General features: G+C 34.5%; 1 protein-coding gene across 9 annotated transcripts in view; it reads left to right on the plus strand.

Moving 5' to 3' along the window:
* Positions 1 to 463: 463 nt before the first annotated feature.
* Positions 464 to 20,040, plus strand: part of LOC117218266 (potassium voltage-gated channel subfamily KQT member 1) — a 271,571-nt gene continuing 251,994 nt past the window's right edge. For 7 of the 9 annotated variants that reach the window (XM_076522215.1, XM_076522217.1, XM_076522221.1 and 4 more), the window contains exon 1: positions 464 to 2,127. In XM_076522215.1, coding sequence (XP_076378330.1) covers positions 1,809 to 2,127 — 319 coding nt within the window. In that variant the 5' untranslated portion in view covers positions 464 to 1,808. The remainder of the gene's footprint in view (positions 2,128 to 20,040) is intronic. The other 2 variants (XM_076522219.1, XM_076522222.1) reach the window with 2 other exon arrangements.

The following is a 20,040-nucleotide window of genomic DNA, read 5'->3' on the forward strand; positions in this document are numbered from 1 at the left end:
CCACTGATTTAACCGTGAAAATCGTGCGAAACGTCGCACTAGCCTACTTATAAACAAAGTTCCGAAACTTCACCTATTTCTTAACGCCGGAGGGGACGGTGTCCACCAATCCCGAAAAATCCGAGAAAAAAGGAGCGTGCAAACGCGGTTCCAGTTCGCCGCGTTCTCGTCCTTCTCGCCGCGGCGGAAAAACCTCGGGCAGTCCGCTCGGAGCAGCTAATTGTTCCATCGACAATGTAACCGAGCAACGAGTCGGTTACTCGGTGAATTCAAACGCGAGCGCACCCGGAATCGGGTGCATCTCGGTCGAGGGATTCGGCGAGGCGCGCGCGGCTTCGCCCCGGCGCCCGAAGTAGGGGGAAACGAGATGAAAACATTTCTTCTGATCTCTAAACGGTGCGCGGCACCGTGCGAGCGCCTGGCCACCCCCGCTCTCGGGGTTGCGGTGGGTGGCGGAACTACAGGGCGGCCAAGAGCCACAGTTGGTTGCGAGCTGTCGTCATGAGCACATTACGCGTCTTCGGTCTACGCGACGCGACCTCGTGTCCTCCGGCGATCCCGTGACCCCGTGATTCGGTGAACAGGTGCCCGTTACCGCCACCCCCCGCCGAAAAGAGATCACCGAATTTGTGCGTCGGCCGAGTGCGACAGTGACCCCTCGGAAATTCGCAGTGGAAAATTGTTGGTGAAAATCTGATCAATCCTGTGACGAACTCTCACCTCCTTCCCCCCTCAACCCCTTCCTCCCGTACAGTGATCATGTTGGTGAAAAATTTGGTGCGTCCGTAGAGCGACTGTCGTTCAGTGTGTGAGAGTTCGCCTGGAATCTTTGAAATCGGTGAGGTCGAAGCTCGAGTACACGAAGTGCCGAAAATCGTATAGGTTCGCAGACCGTCGCGTAGGGTCGTGCATCGTTTTTTTTCAGCGTTGATAGAAAAATAGAGTCGAAAGGCGATCCGCGGAACCAACGAGAATGTGTAGCACGAGGGTGACGAACGTGACCCGCGCTGCGATAAAGTTTGGTCAGCCTCGGTCCGCTGGGCCGAGCAATAAACCGGGGCATGATCGTCGGGCAGAGTGTTCCCCTAATTCCGAGTGACTCCGAAGACTATGCGGAACGTCGCCGAAACGGAATGGCGGGCCTGAAAGATTCATGAGAGCGCTTGAACTCGCGCAAAGGTCAGAGGACACGAGGTCGGTCTTCGCCGGTGATCCTCTTTTAAAAGAGGGGACGCCAGTTTCCGGGAAACTGGGGCGATAGACGGGAAAAGTTAGGCTCGGGAAGCGGTGGAGCATTCGGGCTCGGTGCCGCGTCTGTGATCCACGTACTAGGGTAATAATCAACCGGCTAGCGAACCGGATTTCTGAAAAGCGTTTCGATCCGTTCGGTGGATCGAATCCGACGGATCCATCGGGATTCGCCGCGATAGGCGATTTTTTGAAACGGCGATCACGCTCGACGAGATGCCCGGCGATGCAGTATTTGGTATCGCCGCGATCTGAATCTCGGGTTTTGTTCAGAGCTTGAACAGTTCGGAAGGGAGAATGGTAGCGCGACGCGGCGAGAAAAGTGATCCGGAGGATCTGATAGATCGCAGCCGGATAGGCTGCGATGTGGCCGCGATGAGCGACGGGTGGATCGATTGAGGATCTCGGCGAGGATCGTCGGTGGTGTCCGATGAGTCGGGAGCTGACTGGCTCGGTGACAGTGGCCGCAGTGGTTGCAAACTGTAGACGACCATGGACAGAAGGGACCTGGTCGGCGGTGAAGGTCGCTCGCGGAGCACGATCGGCAATACAGCCTCGGGATGCTGCACGCTGTTATGCTAGGCAGCGGTCCGGGCCGAGGGAGACACGAATGGTATCCGGGATTCTACTTGCAGCGACGACGACTTGGATGCAGGATGAACCGCGGTGAACAGGAGACACTATTCCGGCAGAGCCGGCAGCTGACCAGGATCGTGCCATCGCACGAGGACCTGGTCCTCAGCGTGCTCAAATCGCCGATCAGCCAGCACCAGCATCATCATCAGCAACGGCAGCAGTACCATCACGCGCACCACTCGCACGAACACCATGTTAACTGCCAAGGTCATCCGAATCATAAGAAGTGCACGCACTACTCAGGTACACTCGGATCGACCGGCCGCGGGCGGCCGGCTCGGTTTAACCCTGTCTTGAATACACCAATCAGAGGAGTCTTTTGCTCTCGATCGAGGTCGGTTCGGTTCTTCTGGGCTTTTAGGGGACTCTTGACGAACGTTTGATGCTTTCGATAGCTTCCTGGGGGATCTTCGATGTCTCCGGGCTTTGTGCGGGACTTTTAGAGCGTCTGGGACTTCTAAGATTCCTGGGGGATTTGTGTGGTGGCTTTCCGGGAGACTATTGGGGCCTCTGGACTTTTTTCGGGGAACCTTTGCAGCTACTGGGTCTTCTAGGCTTTCTGTGGAACTTTTGGGATCTCTGTGCTTTCCCAGAGATTTTGGAGGTTTCTTGGTCTCCTAGACTTTCTGGTAGACTTTTGGGGCCTGTGTGCTTTCCGGAGGATTTTTGGAGCTTTTTTGGGGATCTCTCTAGGACTTCTCTAGGCTTTTTGGGGGACCCCTGGGGTTTCTGTGCTTTCCGGGGGACTTATCGTTTTCCCGAGCCTTTGAGAAAGCTTCCTGAGAGAGTTCGGGGGTCTTTGGGCTTCTCGGTGGGCCTCTTGGGGCTTCTGAGTCTTCTAGGCTTTCTGGGAGACTTTTGGGGTTTCTGTGCTTTTCGAAGGACTTTGGGGGTTTTTGGGTTTTCTAGGCTTTCTGTAGAATTTCTGGGATCTCTTGCTTTCTAGGGGACTTTGAGGGTTTCTGGGCCTTTTAAGCTTCCTGGGAGACTTTTGGGGTTTCTGTGTTTTTTGGAGTACATTTTAGCTAATCTATTCCGTCATCAATATAATTGATAAATTTATTCGTGCACATCTTAGTTTAGGCATAATTATACTGTTTTTGCAACTACTGTCTTCAGAGAATTTCACTGTGTAATAATTTACTGGTGGAAGAAGCATACGGCAGAACTCCATTTATAAGAACGAAATGTTGGGCAATCCCAGATCTAATAAACTTCTACTGAACGCCTCTTAGAATAGTGGAGTTGGTCACTATGGGGTGATCAATCATTGTGCATTTGGTTTGTTTTTGGGCATAACACTGTGCTTTCAAGAAGGAAGGCTACATGCTACGTGTTTTCACCTTCAAGGTATTATCGCATAAAGCACTAATCAATAATTGCCTCGTATTAGTAACGTTTCCATGTATGTCATTGTTTTGGGCCTATAGAATTTATCTCCACGATATTTTTCTGAGAAACATATGAACGTTATATTCTGTGTCTCAATTAATGCAGAAACTGAAAGTTTTTGGCAAATTGTGACATGTGGCGTTTTTCCTTACAGCCATGGAATTAGCTTTATATTTATCGAATAATACGTACTTCATTTTTTGTTTTATTAAAAAGTGAACAAAATAAAAGAATAACAAAATGTAATATGTCTTGTACGATGAATGTATAATTGTGCCGTTCATTTTGATGAATAGCTATTTTAATATTTACATTTCTACGTTATAGATAATCTCATTTCAGCAAAGCCGCTAGAACGTAATAATCCTTAAAAACACAAAAATATTACACTACCGTGTTATCAGTTACCAATATTTTTTAATTTATTAAAATGCGAAAGTTTTAAATATATCTGGATATTGAAATAAATGTGGACCCGGGCCACTTTCAAAATAAACGGCTCAATTAATTATGCCCGAGAACAAACCGAAGACACAGAGATTGACCACACAACAATGACCAGATCCACTACCCTGTGTGAATTGCTGCAGAGCGTTGCTCCAATTACGTGAACACCTAGGATTTAAATGTGTTGTCGCCTGAGGAATGTATTAAGCGTTCGATTAATTTAATTCCATTTATCTGAACGCGAGCTCTATTAATTCCATATGAATTCAATATAAATTCAATTCAATTCAATGAAATTTTATACAAAGTCAATTTCTAGTTTAAACAATAATGTACTTGGATTTGTATCAAATCACCGACAATGTCTTAACCAACACCGTTTCATCGGTATTGATCTCGCCGACGATGTTAATCAGTTAGCTGTGTTTGACGATAATACTCGTCATGAAGAAATGGCAGTATTTTGCGTCGTGGCGAGTATACTCGTCGCGTGTAAAAAGTAGTGACCATTGGCTATTTAAAGTGTAATTTTAGTGAAAACAAACATATATTCTGAAATTTCAAGATGTTTAGAATATTTTGAGGCCAATACTACACGAAGGTGTTTACATTGTTATAAAAATAACATTAAAAAAGAATCGCGATATTAGTGTTCAACATGCAAAGTACTATTATGTATCCTTTCTTGCTTTGCTGAATATCACTTTACAACAGCAATCTCAATTTTTATCTTTTCTAAGTATTTGATTTCTCCTGCGTTTTTCGTTTATTATGTACGTGGTATACGTTAATGTTAAGTGAATAAGTAAATATTAGTAATAAAATTGTTAATTTTATAAAATAAAACCATCTTTTTGATTCAATATTTCAACAGCGACACTTACTCTGTGTTTGACGATTATACTCGTCATCACTTGATTCTCGCGACATATAAATTATAATTGCACGCTCTGAAAAGGAGACGTCACAGCTAAATGATTAATTAACCGACATGGTGAAATCATCGACACTCTCGCCGATATTATTACGAAGCAACTGTTTATCCAAAATAAAGAAGTACACTTACAGACAAAAGTTAAGAAACGCCATTTAAAACGTAACAATTTTTTAAAAACTAAACTCTCTCTAAACGATTTGAATTTCTTTAAACATGTTCGAAGGACTAGCCTACTAGACGATGATTAAAATGCTTTGTTCTTTTAATTTTGCTATTACTTGGAACGACGAAGAAAAATAAAAAGTCACTCGTTTTTTCACTTTCTTATCAGCACCCATAACGAAAAAGTTTAAACGAGAACTTCTTCTTTTTCTGTCATTCCAAGTAATAGCAAAACTACGAAATGAAGTATTTCGGTCATTGCACGGTAAATTATTCTCTCTGATATGTTTAAAAAAATACCAGTCATTCTGTCCAGTTTTCAAAAAGTTATTGTGTTTGGAAAGGTGTTTCTTTACTTTTGTTCGTCAGCGTAATAACTAAGGTATAATTGTAGACTGAAATAAATGTAAATCTATATGGTGATAACTATGTATTGAACTGCATACATAAGCATGGTAACTAATCGTAATAGAGTATGTATTGAACAAGAACTGTCGGTTAAATGATCGTCGGTGATTTGATGGAAACCCAATGTGTTTACAGTGACAAGCAAAAGTGTATACACTATATACGCAGCGCATGAAGGCCACGCTGCCAATTCCTTAACTAATCGATCAAATTTGAATGATTGTAGTTGCAAAGTGAATATAACTAACGTTATGCAATCGTTTACTTTCATTCTTTCAATATACGGAATATTTTCTAAAAGTATGAATTCAAAATGTTTACAGCGTTGAACTTTGACATTGCTGTCGAATTATAGCCTAAATTCTAAAAAAAGTATTTTTTTAAAAAAAGTATTTCAGTTTCATATTTCATTTTTCATTCAGCCCTTTTTTTTCATTTTCTACAAGTTCCCAATTACATTCATTCCCAATTATATTCATATAAATAAATTTTGCACTATGATTTAATAAAATAAAATTATTTTACCTGTTGATAATAAATTAAGTAAATAAAATATTTCGAACTGTGGCAGAAATATCTTCAGTGTTTCTCAAATAAAATATTATTTTAAGAAAATTATTTTAAAAAATTGGTACAAAGATTCATGTATTCTATTTTTAAAAGTGCATTCTTTCGAACAAATAGAATATTTTATTTTCAAAAATACGTGCATGATATCTAAAATGAAATATCTATTTACTATTTGTCATTTAAAATACTATTTTACCAAGCTCTGATCAACGACCTATTTAATTTCAGTCTGTCGTCCGATGAAACGTGTAAACATTATGTTATGTTTCTATTTGTGAAAAATATTCCGTCTATTGTATGCACAAGTAAAAATAAACCGATTAATTACATTCACCTTGTAACTACAATCACTTAATATCGACCGATTAGTTGTGGAGCTGATAGCATGATATACATTTTTATGAGACATGCAGTGTATGTGTACACTTCTGCTCGCCGGTATAAGTATATTATTGCTGAAACTTGAAAATTTATTGAATCAACCATATTCTATAAGATTGACATATTTAATCAACGATTTTAAATTATTATTTTTGCATAATATTTAATATTTTTAATCATTATTATAGAATTTGTACAGTCTATGTACGAATTTTGAATAATTGTTTTTGATATTTCTAATGTTTTCTCATCTTAACTTATTGTATTATCAATATTGTAAGTTTTGTTTTTCAAACTGGACTTGTAAATATTGTACACTATTCTTTGAGATAAAATAAAATACTATTTTTATCTTGTCAGTATGTAATCACTAGAAAAACATTAGATTTATAATAAACATGGTAAACTTTTTTCTGCATATAATCAATTATTAAAAAGTGAATCGTCTCTGTGTTAGTAGTAGTCGTAAAAGGAATTCTACTTTAAATAAATTTCCATTTTGTCTAAGATAAGTTGGTTATGAATAATTTTATCAATCATATTCTTGTGTTAAGTCATTTATTCACAAATTATGCTATCTTGAAACTAATCAATTCAATTATATTTATTAAATATCGAAAATTTTATATGAGACAAGTACCTACAAGCTAGTAATTAAGTAATTATCTCTAGAAACCTGTCTGACCCATGTTGTACGAGACAAAAGTGTCGAACTTGTTCATTGATCGTAGAATCATTTAATTTTTACCACGCTAGGTGGTTGACTAGAGAAATAAAAGTTGTAAAATAGAGGAACAAAGTAATGTCTAATAAATTGTTATCAAAACTTCAGAAATAAAGTAATGCCTAATAAATTGCTATCGAAACTTTAGAAACAAAGTAATGTCTAATAAATTGTTATCGAAACTTTAGAAACAAATGGTTAGAAACAAAATAAATTTTTGCTTGCGTCTTATTGTTACAAAATGACCTGCACAAAGATCCACAATCTACTTATAACATTTAAGGCTTTTTAAAAACAGTTCTCGGAAAGTATCTGGACGTAATAAATATAGGTTAGGTCAGCAAGGTTAAGTTTACAATTTCTAGCGAATATCTCGGAAACTAAATTCACAACGAAATTTTTTATAAAGGAGAAAGTTGTCCAAAATGTTGAACTGTAAAACATATTTAAATTTCATTAAAATCAGAGTGGACATTCCTTTTGTAAATAATTGCCATAGTTGCTTAGAAGCAGAAGAAAGAATTTATTGTATGCCAACATTCACTTGAATGCTTAAATACTTGTAGTAAGGGAACAAAAATAATAAGAGAAATAATAAGAAAACAAAATTTCATTTAATGACTGGAAAGAACAATATAACGCGTTTATACTTTATCTTCGCAGGACGAATATTGACATAATTACTACTTGAAGACTATGTCTTACACCAGAAATTTCAAGCATATAATTTGCTTATGTATATAACAAAAAATAATGATGTATTGTTCAATTCTACTATTGTTTAAGTCTTTGATGCATAGTCTAGTTCTCTGAGGAAAATATTTTTGAAACATTAAAAAATCCTGGTTTGAAACGTGTTAAAAGTCATTAGGAGTTAATGAGAGGATCATTTAGATTCCATTCTTCAAATTCCATATTTCAATGATTTGTTGTTGTTAGCAATATGTACTTATTTTTTGTTGACTTAATTGGTTCATTGCAGAATTCGTTTTTCGTTATGTTAGGTTCGTTTAAGAAACGATAATGTCTCATTAAATTATTAAATACGATATTAAAATATCTGAAATTTTCACACACAATATTGTAACGCACATATGTATTTATTTCGAATCGACTCTCACTTCTCTTATTTCATTCGATTGTTCAATTATACTAATTTATAATGAAACTAACTCCACACAATTTCTGCATTATTTCACAATAACATCGATTGTTTTGTTAATTAGCTGCCGTGTTTGTGTTTTATTAAAATATTCCATTGTACGATGATATTGTTGTTGGTTCAGGGACGGTATCGTTATTCCTTGTTGATTCGATTTTATTGAATCCATTTGGCAGTCTTTTTGGGTGCCGAAAATTGATACGTTAATGGCTTAATGAGCAAATGATATAAATTCCATTGTTTCTGTGTATAGTAAAATGGTATAGCATGTTGAAGATCTGTGACAAAAATTTGTGACAGGTATACTAAGCTCTAATTTTCATGAAAGACACAGTTAGTGTAGTTCTTCGATGATTCAATCCGTTCTTGTGTACATTGTTCACCATTTTTTAATCTCAATCATTAGAGTTGCAAAATTTAAGCAAGTTACCGTTATTTCTATGTTTCTGGTCTTCTAGCTTTTATGAACGTCGGATTACAATCGCCGGACATTCATTTCGGTGGACGCAAAATAAAACAGATCAGATCTTCCGAAGCTTGGCAAATTGTGGCGTTCCGAAATAGAAGAGTCGTAGTTTGCTTTCCAGGTTCTTGTAGAGTGTGATAAGACGAGTTCAATGAATATAATGACCGTATTATTGCGATGATTTAATCCGGAGATACTTGCGTCTGAAAGACGAGATATTTAATATAGTTTTTTGATGAATTATTTTCATTTAATTTTAAACAGAATCATACTCATTTTGATGGAGGATGGAAAAACGAATCCAACGAGTATAATGATTGTACACTCTCAATTGTTTATCTTCGAGATACTTGCATCTGAATGTTAACTACATGATATTTCAGACACAAATGTCTCTAGGTTAATTCATCGAAAGTATATGTTCATTATACTCATTGGATTTGTCTTTCGATGCTCTGCAAGAATATTAGTAACAATATACAGGATGTCGTACAAAAATACACTACCAAGAAAATTCACCTACAAAATTGTTTTAACCCGTTCGTCAAAAGAAAATTGACGTAATTCGATTCTCTTGCGGTTAAAGCTCCTGTGTACACATAGAAAATTGAATATAGTTTCGGATATGGTAAAGATTATACAGTTTAAAACTATTCTTTGTTACTTTAGTCGAGATGTTAATGAAGTCTTTTCCCTCATTAAATCGACGACTGCTCCTCGTTACCTTAGAGAGAATTCAGTTTTCACATGACTTGCTTCATCTCAAATTCCTTTAATTCCAAACGTATCTCGACCTTTCGGTTTAACGTTCTTTTCGTCTCAGAGAAAACCGAACAATTCCTCCATGTTCTTTGCTGTTTGAGCGTAACCGAGGAGTTGAAGCTGCGTTAAAGCATCAGTGTAAGAAGCGTGTAACTACGGTTTTCGCATTTTAAAGATGGCCATTTCGACCTGGAGCACAAATACTTTTTCTCTGCTGCCTCAACTCGTCGAATACATTCAAACGAAATAATAGAGAAGAATAGAAAAATGTTCTTCTTTCAACTTGAGGTTCAATTGTTTCTGACCTGAAACGAAAGAAAAATTGCTTTGAATTCAAAATACACACTTGCCAACGAAAGCTATGAAACTTTACATATCGTTAACATTTGAGTAAAATTTTATATTTTAATAAATATAATGATTTATTAATTTTAATAAATACAATTCTTATTGAATTAAAAGTTCATATTACAGTGAGACATATAACATATTGTTTACATTGCAATATTATTTTATTTAGTGCATACGACAAACAAAAGAAATAATAAAAATAAAGAAAATAAATATATAAATCAAAAAATAAAAATAAATACAAAAATACACAAAATAAATGGAAATATACAAAAATAAATTAAAAATTAAAAAGTTATGTAATCGTAAATGAATAAAATTATTATTTTCGTTGACACAATACAAATTTTTATCATATATTAAGAAGATTTATGCAAGTTTAAAATTGACAAAATAATTGAATTAATCCGTTCGATTACCCTTACATTCAACGAAGGGAACAATTTCTTATAATGTTCAGCATTCATATTGAATTTATTCGCAACATCAAAGCCTTTCGCGTGACAAGAAATTGGGAAAGTTGAAAGAAAGTTCCGCGACGTGAGTCAACACTTGCCGCAAACAAAAGTTGATGCGTTCCACGTGACATGGAAGGAAAAATTTCAGAGGGAGTTGTGTACCTTGGCAAACGAGTGTCGTGACAAAAAGTTGATAAAGTTTTCTCGACGATTTGATTGCATAGACGAGAATCTGCTACCACTCCGTCATTTATCTGAGTTTTCATCATGAACGCAGTAAAATAACGCATATAAAATACAAAATTGTACACAGTGTGTCCATCGAAATATATTTATCGATGACCAAGTGATTTTCTTGACAAAAGAACAATGCATCGCATTTTTTATTCAGTGCACTGAATTTTAATAATTACTGCTTGATACTTCTAATATTTTCAAAGGCGTGCTCAGTATTGTTTGCACAATGTACTCAAATATTGGAGATATCAAACGTAATAATATAAAATTAGTAAATTTCACTAAACGATGCCGTCTATAGGAAAATATTAGAAATACTCAAAATAATTAATAACATTTTCCAGGGCTCAACATTCTGTTTTTACTAATTATTTTTAATATTTCTGATATTTCCATTATGGACAGCGTTGTTTAGTAAATGTATTAATTTTAAATTTTTATTTTATATATCTCTAATATTTCCCAGCGCATTGAATTATTTAGTTAATATACTAATGCTTAATCATTATTTTTAATATTTCCAACATTTGTTTATTTACTCTATGATCATTCAAGTATATTATTGCCTAAACTAGAAAATATGTTAAAATTAGCATCTTGTTTTTCGAACAGAATGTGCAAATATAATATCTTATCCTGCAGGCTAAAAGAAAATACTATTTTTATCTTACCAATATATGGATCTAGATATAGACCATTGCAGATATAAAAAAATACGGGTCAAACACGTTTCGACGAACTATATTCTACTAAAATCTCATTAAAATCGATGTGTTTCGCTTGGAAACGTTCCATTGTTTAGTATTCAGTAATAAAAATCATTAATTAGTAGTACAGTAAATCATAACGTATATCACAGATTTACTAAAAATTTATGTTAACAATTACGTTATAATTCAGACAGAAAGTTCTTGAAATTTTTTCAATTATTTAAGGAAGTTAAATAAATATCACTGTTACACTGAGTATGGTAATATATCAGTAGCACAAGAATATAGTTAATAGAATAAAAATGTGGAATATAAATGTGCCATCAAAATCATTAATTAGTGGCATAGTAGCTCATGACGCATAACCCAAATTTTCTAAAAATTTACTTCATTACAAATGTATGTATCCAATATATAATACAAGAAACAATAGAAATTTCCAGCATTATAGATCTCCGAATAGATGACAACAAATTCTATGGACGCTCATTTGTAAAAAAGTACATTTCGTCAACATCTTGAAAATGTTCACGGCGTTGTTCAAGCATTTTTAAAAAAACTCTCTTTTCAAAGTACCATTATGAAAGTTTCCGCAGTCTGATTAAAGATAAAACACGCTGTAATTGGCTAACGAATAGTTCGGCTAAATCAATGGAATTAAGGTATCATGGTAGAAAGGAATTATCCGATTTTTTTTCATTGCTTGAATAGAATTACCACCTTTACACATTTTGCCTACCTTGCGCCTTTTGAAATTTTCAACCGACGATGGTAACCGTGTATGTTAACCTATTTAAAATTCTTCGGTATACTTTCATAGACTTACGTACACAGATATAGAACTGCAGAGAAATTGGTTCATACACACTGTCTTATTTTACAGTCTATATTATATATTAATCATAATTAATATATAATCTATAATATAGACTGTAAAATAAGACAATGTGTATAAACCAATTTCTCTGCATACAGGGTGTCTCAAAAGTCACTCGGAATCGAGAAATGAGGGGTTTCTCAGATCATTTGAAGTAACTTTTTCCTTAACGCAAATGCAATAGGCAGCTTTGTTTACGAATTATGATGTGATAACATGTAGCATTTCTATCGGAAGCTACTTTCATGAAAAAAATTCACGGATACCATAAATGCATTAAGATTCAGTACCTAGTTATTATAATAAGCGAATAATAATGCGATAAATAGGGAAAAAATATCCATGCAATCAAATCCTTACAAAATATGAATGAAATTAATCCTTCAAAAAATGTTTACTTTACAGAAAGGCATTCTTTAAATGCTTCTTTACTTACAGAAGGTAATTAAAAAATTGTGAGGCACAAGTAAAATGTTTTCGAATTTCTTTGTTTATGTCAGATTTTTGTAAATTGAATACAAATCCGTAATTTTTTCTTCAACTTTCATGGGTAGCTTTTGAGAAAATCTTTAACAATAATTTTACTTCAACAGTTATAGTTAAATATTATTTTTAGTAGCAGTAATTAAATACTATTTTTAACAGATACAATTGAATATTATTTGAACAGTTATAGTTGGTTAAATTTAACAGTTATGCTCGTTAATAAAATGATGTGTCACATTACGATTAAACAAACTGCATTAAACAAACTGTAATTACTAGACTGCGGATCTTTATGAAAAATAAAAATTATCATCGCCTCTCACATCAAACAGAAATGAGATAAAAATGTATTCTGTCTTTTAATGATGTTAGTACAGTGAAAGTAATGCTGCAGTATTTTTAAATTCATTTTCGGTTTTCACTATTCTATGTTTCGTTTATCTATTTTTTACTATAAATGAATTCAAATAGAACAAAAATAAAAATGCCCCTAAAAGGTACCAATTTTATTCACAAAACTAAATATGTAAGTGGAAGTTACATTATAGCTACATTATAGCTGTTACTATTGAAATATAAAAGTCCTCAAAGTTGAAAATTCGTATTTCTTTGCAAAATTGATATTTTGGGACACCACGTATGAGAATTATTATATATTTACGGATTTATAATCGGCTGTTGAAAGTCTATCAAAAGCGTCTAATTGAAGTTAGAAATTTGAAGAATAGTTAAAATTTGTTGTTCAGTGTGCTTAATATGAAGTCATTGATATATTTCAACAGTACTTAAATTATAATTAAATCATATTTTGTGGTCACCGGAGGATTAATCAACCTTAAGCTACAATATTACAAGCAATTAACTCATCTGGCCACCAATCGGCGAGTGTAGAATCACCCTTTTCAAGTATGACCATTAATTTCCCCGGACTTCCTAGCTGGTTCGACTAATCTCCTCATATTTCGCATGCATTCAACGCGGATAAAAAACTTTAGGCAACGCGGAACTAAACTTTCTGTGCTTCTGAATATTTAAAACATTTCCACGAAACATCCAATTAAATCTAGCACGTGTACACTGTCGGTCAAAAGTTTCAAATCGCTAAAAAGATTTGGAAACATAATCATTATACAATAGATGGAGAATTCTTTCGAAATTACGGGAAAACTCGGAATGTTATTTAAAAATAATTACCGGAGTACGACGTATTATCGAAAAATCTGATATTGTTATTAACAACTCCGCGAAATCATCGTAACAATTCGTTGCAAAAATTTGAGAATGTCTCTTTCAAAGTAAAATAAATTTTGTCTATTGATGTAGTAAATTATTTTTTAAGTAATACGATTTTCTTTTACAATTTTCGAAAGGTAAAATACAATTGAACGATCTATATCTTTTCTCAACTTTTCCAATCCATTATACTGATTGCAAAACTGTTGGAAGCTCTTGAAAGGGAAATTCTTTAGGTGATTCGAAGTCACTTTTTCCTTTGCGAAAATGTTTTGCGAAGCTTCGTTAACAAGTTATTCGAGAAAAACGTGGACCAAACGAAGAGCGTGTACGGCTGACACGTTCCGACGCGATTCGGTATTGGCTGCGAGGGCGGAGCGCCCGGAGTACTTATTCTCTGATTGGTCCATGTTTTTCGCTAATAACTCGTTAACGAAGCCACGGAGAATATTTTCGCTAAGGAAAAAGTTACTTCAAATCATCTCAAGAATTACATCTTTCAAGGGCTCACAACATTTTTGGAACACTAATATTTGTGATCGCTCTTTTGCACTTAATCTTTAAAAAAAAAAATAGCAGAAAATTCATATTACGTGTGAAAAGTCTCACTAAATTTACTAAAATTCGTACCAAGCTTTGGTCCCACAGGATATATTTATTTTAAACACTGAAGCATATCAAAATCTAACAAGTTTGCCTCTTTGTAATCTGAGCTTTGTGTATGGGTATAACAAAATTTATGTAACTCTCCTTTTACGTCATAATGTCGTTTCAGACTCGTTACGAAAATCAATTAAATCCGAAGGTTATGTGCTTCTTTTAAGTCCAAATAAAATTCCACTCTCAATTTATCAGTCCCTAATTCAATCAGATTCACATACAATAAATATAAGTTCTCTTCCTAGTACAAAAATTGATTAGTGACGATGCAGTGTCAATCAGTCTGAGAGATTATTTTATTGAGATTTAAAAACTTGCTATAAATGTTAATTGGCGAGAATGTTTATAGAGAGAATTTAGCTTTAACCCATTAACTGCCACAATCCCCATTTAGGGATTTTGGAATTTTACGTACACCATTTGGCGCGAAGAATATATCAGGTGCGTTTGACAGTTTAATGTCATTATACACATATCAGTCTATATTGCTTATAGCAGACGGTGTGTATTTTGTGTTTCGTTTCTTTTTAACAAGTGGACAGATTTGGAAATCATCTGTAAATTAAACACAATAAAATTATCATATTTGAAGCATGATATTTTTTGTTGGTTTTTATATTACAATTAAATACCATACATAAATATGTAATTTAGAGGCTATAGTAACTATGTGTTACTTACTCAGTTTTTTGCTTTTCATACAATAAAAAAAAAATTTTTCTTTTTTTTACTCATGGAACCTGCCACAATCCCTATTTAGGACTTTTCAAAAAATATAAAATATTTTAACAACAAAACATACTTTGAATTTAATTAATTATACTGTTACACAACTTTTTGTGCATAACTTTTCTTGTCAACAATTCAAAAAAAAAAATTGGCAGTTAATAGATTAAATGAGAGAGGAAGATGATGATTGAATATTGATTATGGTGATCGACATGTGTGTTGAAAGACGTTATTTTCTATTAGTTAAATATTTATAGTATTAATATATTTATTTTAATATTTATTTGAATTAAATTATTATAAATCCAACACAAAAAACGCAATTATGGTAGAAATCCTTCTGTAAGTTTCTTGCAATTCACAATTCTTTGAACACATGAATTTATTCTGACGTATGAACTAGGTATTAAAAATCTCATTGCAGCTACAAATTAACTTAGATTGCAGAGCAAGATAAATGTCAGATATGATTCATACATTGCCTTGATTTCAAACATACTCGGAACTTACAAGACAGTCAGCTTTCATACCAGAGTTTGCTCTCTTTATAAAGTATTACGAACGCGGCTCATTTTTTGCTTAAAGTATCGCTCGTAAGCTGTTTAGTCAGTTTCAGTCTGACCGAATCGATCAGCTCGCACTTCGACTTTAATTGGCAAAATTATTTGTCGTGAGCGGCGATCGTTATTCTCGCGACGCGACGGCAGTTTTCGAACAGATCGGCGCAACTAAAAAGTTCCGCAGCTCGAAAGTATCGTTAAAGCTACCGTTGCGGCTTTCAGTCGCCTCTCGGTTTACGGGGCAGTAAAATCTAGGCAAAAACGATGGGGCTTTAGATCCTTATTTCGCTTTACGTCCTCTCATTCGTCGAGGGTAACTGCCCTCGAGTAATTTTCCTATAAACGAACCGATATTTCGACCGCCTCGAGAAAAATAGAGCTCGCGGCTGTCGGCGATGCTGCGGGCAAGATTTTACTCTGCACCACTTCGCCGCACAGATATTGTTTACGACGGCATCGAAGATTATTTATCGAAAGCCAAATTATTAGACGGAAGATTATGAGTTGGAACGAGTGGTTGAGCAGAAAAGCAAATTTAAAGTACGATGGAATATTAAGTGTCAGATTTCGGACATGAAAATTCATGACTAGATTGCGCATTTTATTAAGTTACAAGAAAAATAGACGGAATAAAAAGAAACTGTCAACACATTAGTAGAATTGAAGCATATTTTCAGATTATCTTCAATTTCTTATGATCATTAAAAGAGAAAAGATATTTTTCACTTATGTTCCTTAACTTTGACAATTTCCATTTTTCATAAACATACGCTGTCTAATGATGACAAGTGTTTCGTCCTGTTGGGTTAAATTCTAAATCGTCGATGTAGAATCGTTTCTTGTCTCTTTAGAATAATGCGAAAATTGCGGATCTTTATGCACTTGTGACAATTACAGGTTTTTGAAATGCAAGAAAACGTATAAATTAACAAGGTCTAGTAGCATTTTTATTCCCTTTTTACAATGAGTAATTTTTTAGTTGGCGAAGGAATCTTTTCCTTCATTCGAATTTTTCTAAAATTACGTGTGAAAATGACAATTTACACGAAGATCTACAGTAAAACGATGACTTACACTATTATGATATTGCACATGAAGTGTCAATCTTTGTTTATTCAAATCTTCGGCCTGATTTGTTATTCTTTTGTTCCTTACAGTTATAATATTAATTGGTTTCTCGTTCTTGGCAGTGATAAATAAATAAACATCATTTCGAATCGATTAAATGATCTGAAAGTACTCTTACTATTTTAGTAGCTGTTCAAAAGTTATTCGACTTCCAAGTAGTTCAGTGAATTTGTAGCAAGTTTTTTCCGTTCATTCCTTAACGTCGCATCGATGGCTCTGTTATTGGCAACGACTATTTAAATTCCATCGCATATGTCTGATGATTTTGTGGATTATCAGGAATTATCTCCGTTGCTTTCTGATTGATAGATTTCCTCAATTTCTTTAGGAATTTCGAATCTATTGCGCGGCTCGTTTAATTTTGAGCACTTGAAGATTATGTGCTGGACTGAGAGAGAATTCACACCTTGGAAGAGCTTCACTGCGTAGGAAGAAATTCTACGTCAGTTTCGTATCTTCGATTGGCAGCTTGAATGATTCGACTCGGTCCCTTCTATTGTACACTAATTCAGGGAAAATACTGGAATAATGTACTGTTATCTTCTGTGGTTTCGTGGAGTTTATGGTAGTCCATTCTTTTTGCCATTTCTCAAATATTTTGCGCCTGACATTCGATTTCAAATGAGTAACGCTACATTTTGAAGAAACCAAAGTATAATATTTGCAAGTTAGATTGAAAGTGTATTTCTCATACTATTACACTCTTTTTCAAGGATGAGTCGAGTCGCCTGCGTTCGCCATTATAACGTCGCAAATTTCGGCCTCACTTTGCAGTAATTTTGTGACGCACGATGCCAGCAAAGAGCTCCATATCATTCTAATACGTCGAGATAGACTCCTCACGTTTTCTATCGGCTTCCTTTCGTGTTTCTGCTTCATACATGCCCACGTATTTTCTATTGGGTCGTCATCTGGAGATCGAGTTGACCAATCTAACGCAACGAATCCGTTCTCTACTTTCTGCTCCGTACAGACGCAACTTCGGTATTTTGGACCATTGTCTCCCGAAGTGTTCAGTTTTCTCATTGTTAAACCAGCGTTGGATAAACGTATGGAAATCCCATTGGTACAATTATGTCACGTTTATTGCGCTGAAATTGTCGAGCATGTGAAACAATGCGCGAAATCCACGCGCAGCGAAACAGCAAACAGCCCTAAACTTGTGCTTTTGTATTATGTTAGCAGTTAGATATGTTGGCCGGTGGGCAATCCACGCGTAGATAGTATTGTTAAGCTTTTCTGAATGATTGTCAACCCTAAAGAAGCACATATTTGAAACTATAATATTAGTCGAATAGCGATCAACATTTTTACCAGTCGACGCTGTGTATTTTTAAATCCAAAACTAGTTACAAAAATCTGTTTCCCTTCATTTCTTATTGTTTAAGATACATATACATGTCACTATATTTTCTAAATTTTTCGAAATGGAATTAATAGATCGTGGATTTTTCACGAAATTTTACGTATGGATTAACTAACATCGTCGCTGAAGTAAATAAATTAAGTGAAAGTTATTGCTACAATACAATGTTATTGAAAACCAACTCGAAATGAGAATTCGTTCAGAAACATAATATTGTTACAAACTAACATGCATTTATTACTATTTATTCTTTACTTTGACAAATGTAATTAACAGATCGTTAACTTTTCTCTACTGAATATTGCTCATTACATTTTGACTGAAACAATTCTTACATAATTATGTAATGTTTCTTATTTTATGGTTTTCTGTACGTTACTGGTTATTATTAATTCCTTTCTCGCCTATTACTTTGAATGAGCAATGATTTATAACAATTTAAAATCAAAATCAATTAATAAATATGTCGGTGGTTATTTTACAAATACGTGCGCACTTCAAATACTTGCTCATTATGTGAAAGTCTCTTTTATAATTGCTGCTGAATGTCTATTATACTTTATATGTATAGAAGCTTTTTAATAGTATGTACTTAAAAGATCGACCGTAGAACTTTTTTTAATAAAAGTTCTTGTATTATAAGTCTTAACAAAGACCAATAAAGGAAAAGTTTTTGAGGGTATAAATTCTGGTTTGAACAGAACTTATAAAATATAAAGTTAAAAATTTATGTATAATAACAACAAATATTGTGTTCGTCGATATTGAAAAAAAAATTGCAACACGTATCGAATACGATTCAGTGAACGAGCAACGTATTGTAACAACAATTATAGTCAAATTAATGTTCCAAATATATAAACTATTTATTTCTACTAGTTTCATTGATAATTTTCAGTTCGAAATTCGTTTCTATTTTTATTATAGTGATTTGTAATGAAAAAGTTCAACAAAAAGTCTGAAATAGTTTATCTTTGAAAGAAAATAGTTTATCTTTTTTAGAAAATTGTCATTTTGCAAACATGTATTTTTTCAAACATGTATAAATTGGAACTGAACGTTTTTTTTTAAGTTAAATATATTTGAATGTTTCGATTCGATGGAAATCGAATGAAATTGCAGCAGGGGTCTCCGCAGTTATTACAATTACAAATCATATGATTACAAAATTTTTCGTTTAGATGAGTTTGTAGTTGTGACTTATTGTTAATATAAATATAATCGTTACAAGTACTCCGACAAACGTTTCTTGGTGTATTCAAGACAATTCGAGTGTGACATAATAGAGATTAACTTTCAGCCGATGTGTAGTGGCATGCACGTTCATCGAAACGACAGTTTTCCGTAACTAATACAGTGGGAACGTGAAAATTGTCGTTCTTATGCAGGGTGTCCCATGTCTGAATCAATCTTCTCAAATATTTGTGAAATTGTTAATCATATTGAAAAATGTTTCAAACAGAAATTGCGCAGTTTTGTAGGGCACATAAACTCAGTATCAGTGTTTATGTTTTCAGTGGACACGCGAGCGTCGTGTGAAGGTCAACTACATCCCTTAATTAAGGTTATGTTTACTTACGTTAATTACAAGCGCGAACTTTTGAATAGAGTGGACGATTTAGTTTTTAATTCACTACGAAAGTACTATATACTGATACAATTATGGCGGAGGACTGTTAATTTGTATGAAATTTAAATGTTAATCAACCAGCTCGTTCAAAAACACATAATTCCAAAAAAATAACCTTGACCTTCATACGTCCTCTACATGTCTTTCTGTGAAAGTCATAGTCAGGTCAACTTTTAGATTAACTTTGAATCTTTTAGCTGTTGCTCTTTAAAAAGTGTGTACCTAAAATGTGTCACACTATATAGTTTTTTCACAGTAATTATATTTTTTTATTTATTCGTTTTATTTCGTCTTGGTCTCCAAATATTCAAAACATTACG

This window comes from Megalopta genalis, chromosome 5 (genome assembly GCF_051020955.1).
Source record: "Megalopta genalis isolate 19385.01 chromosome 5, iyMegGena1_principal, whole genome shotgun sequence".
Taxonomy (NCBI): domain Eukaryota; kingdom Metazoa; phylum Arthropoda; class Insecta; order Hymenoptera; family Halictidae; genus Megalopta; species Megalopta genalis.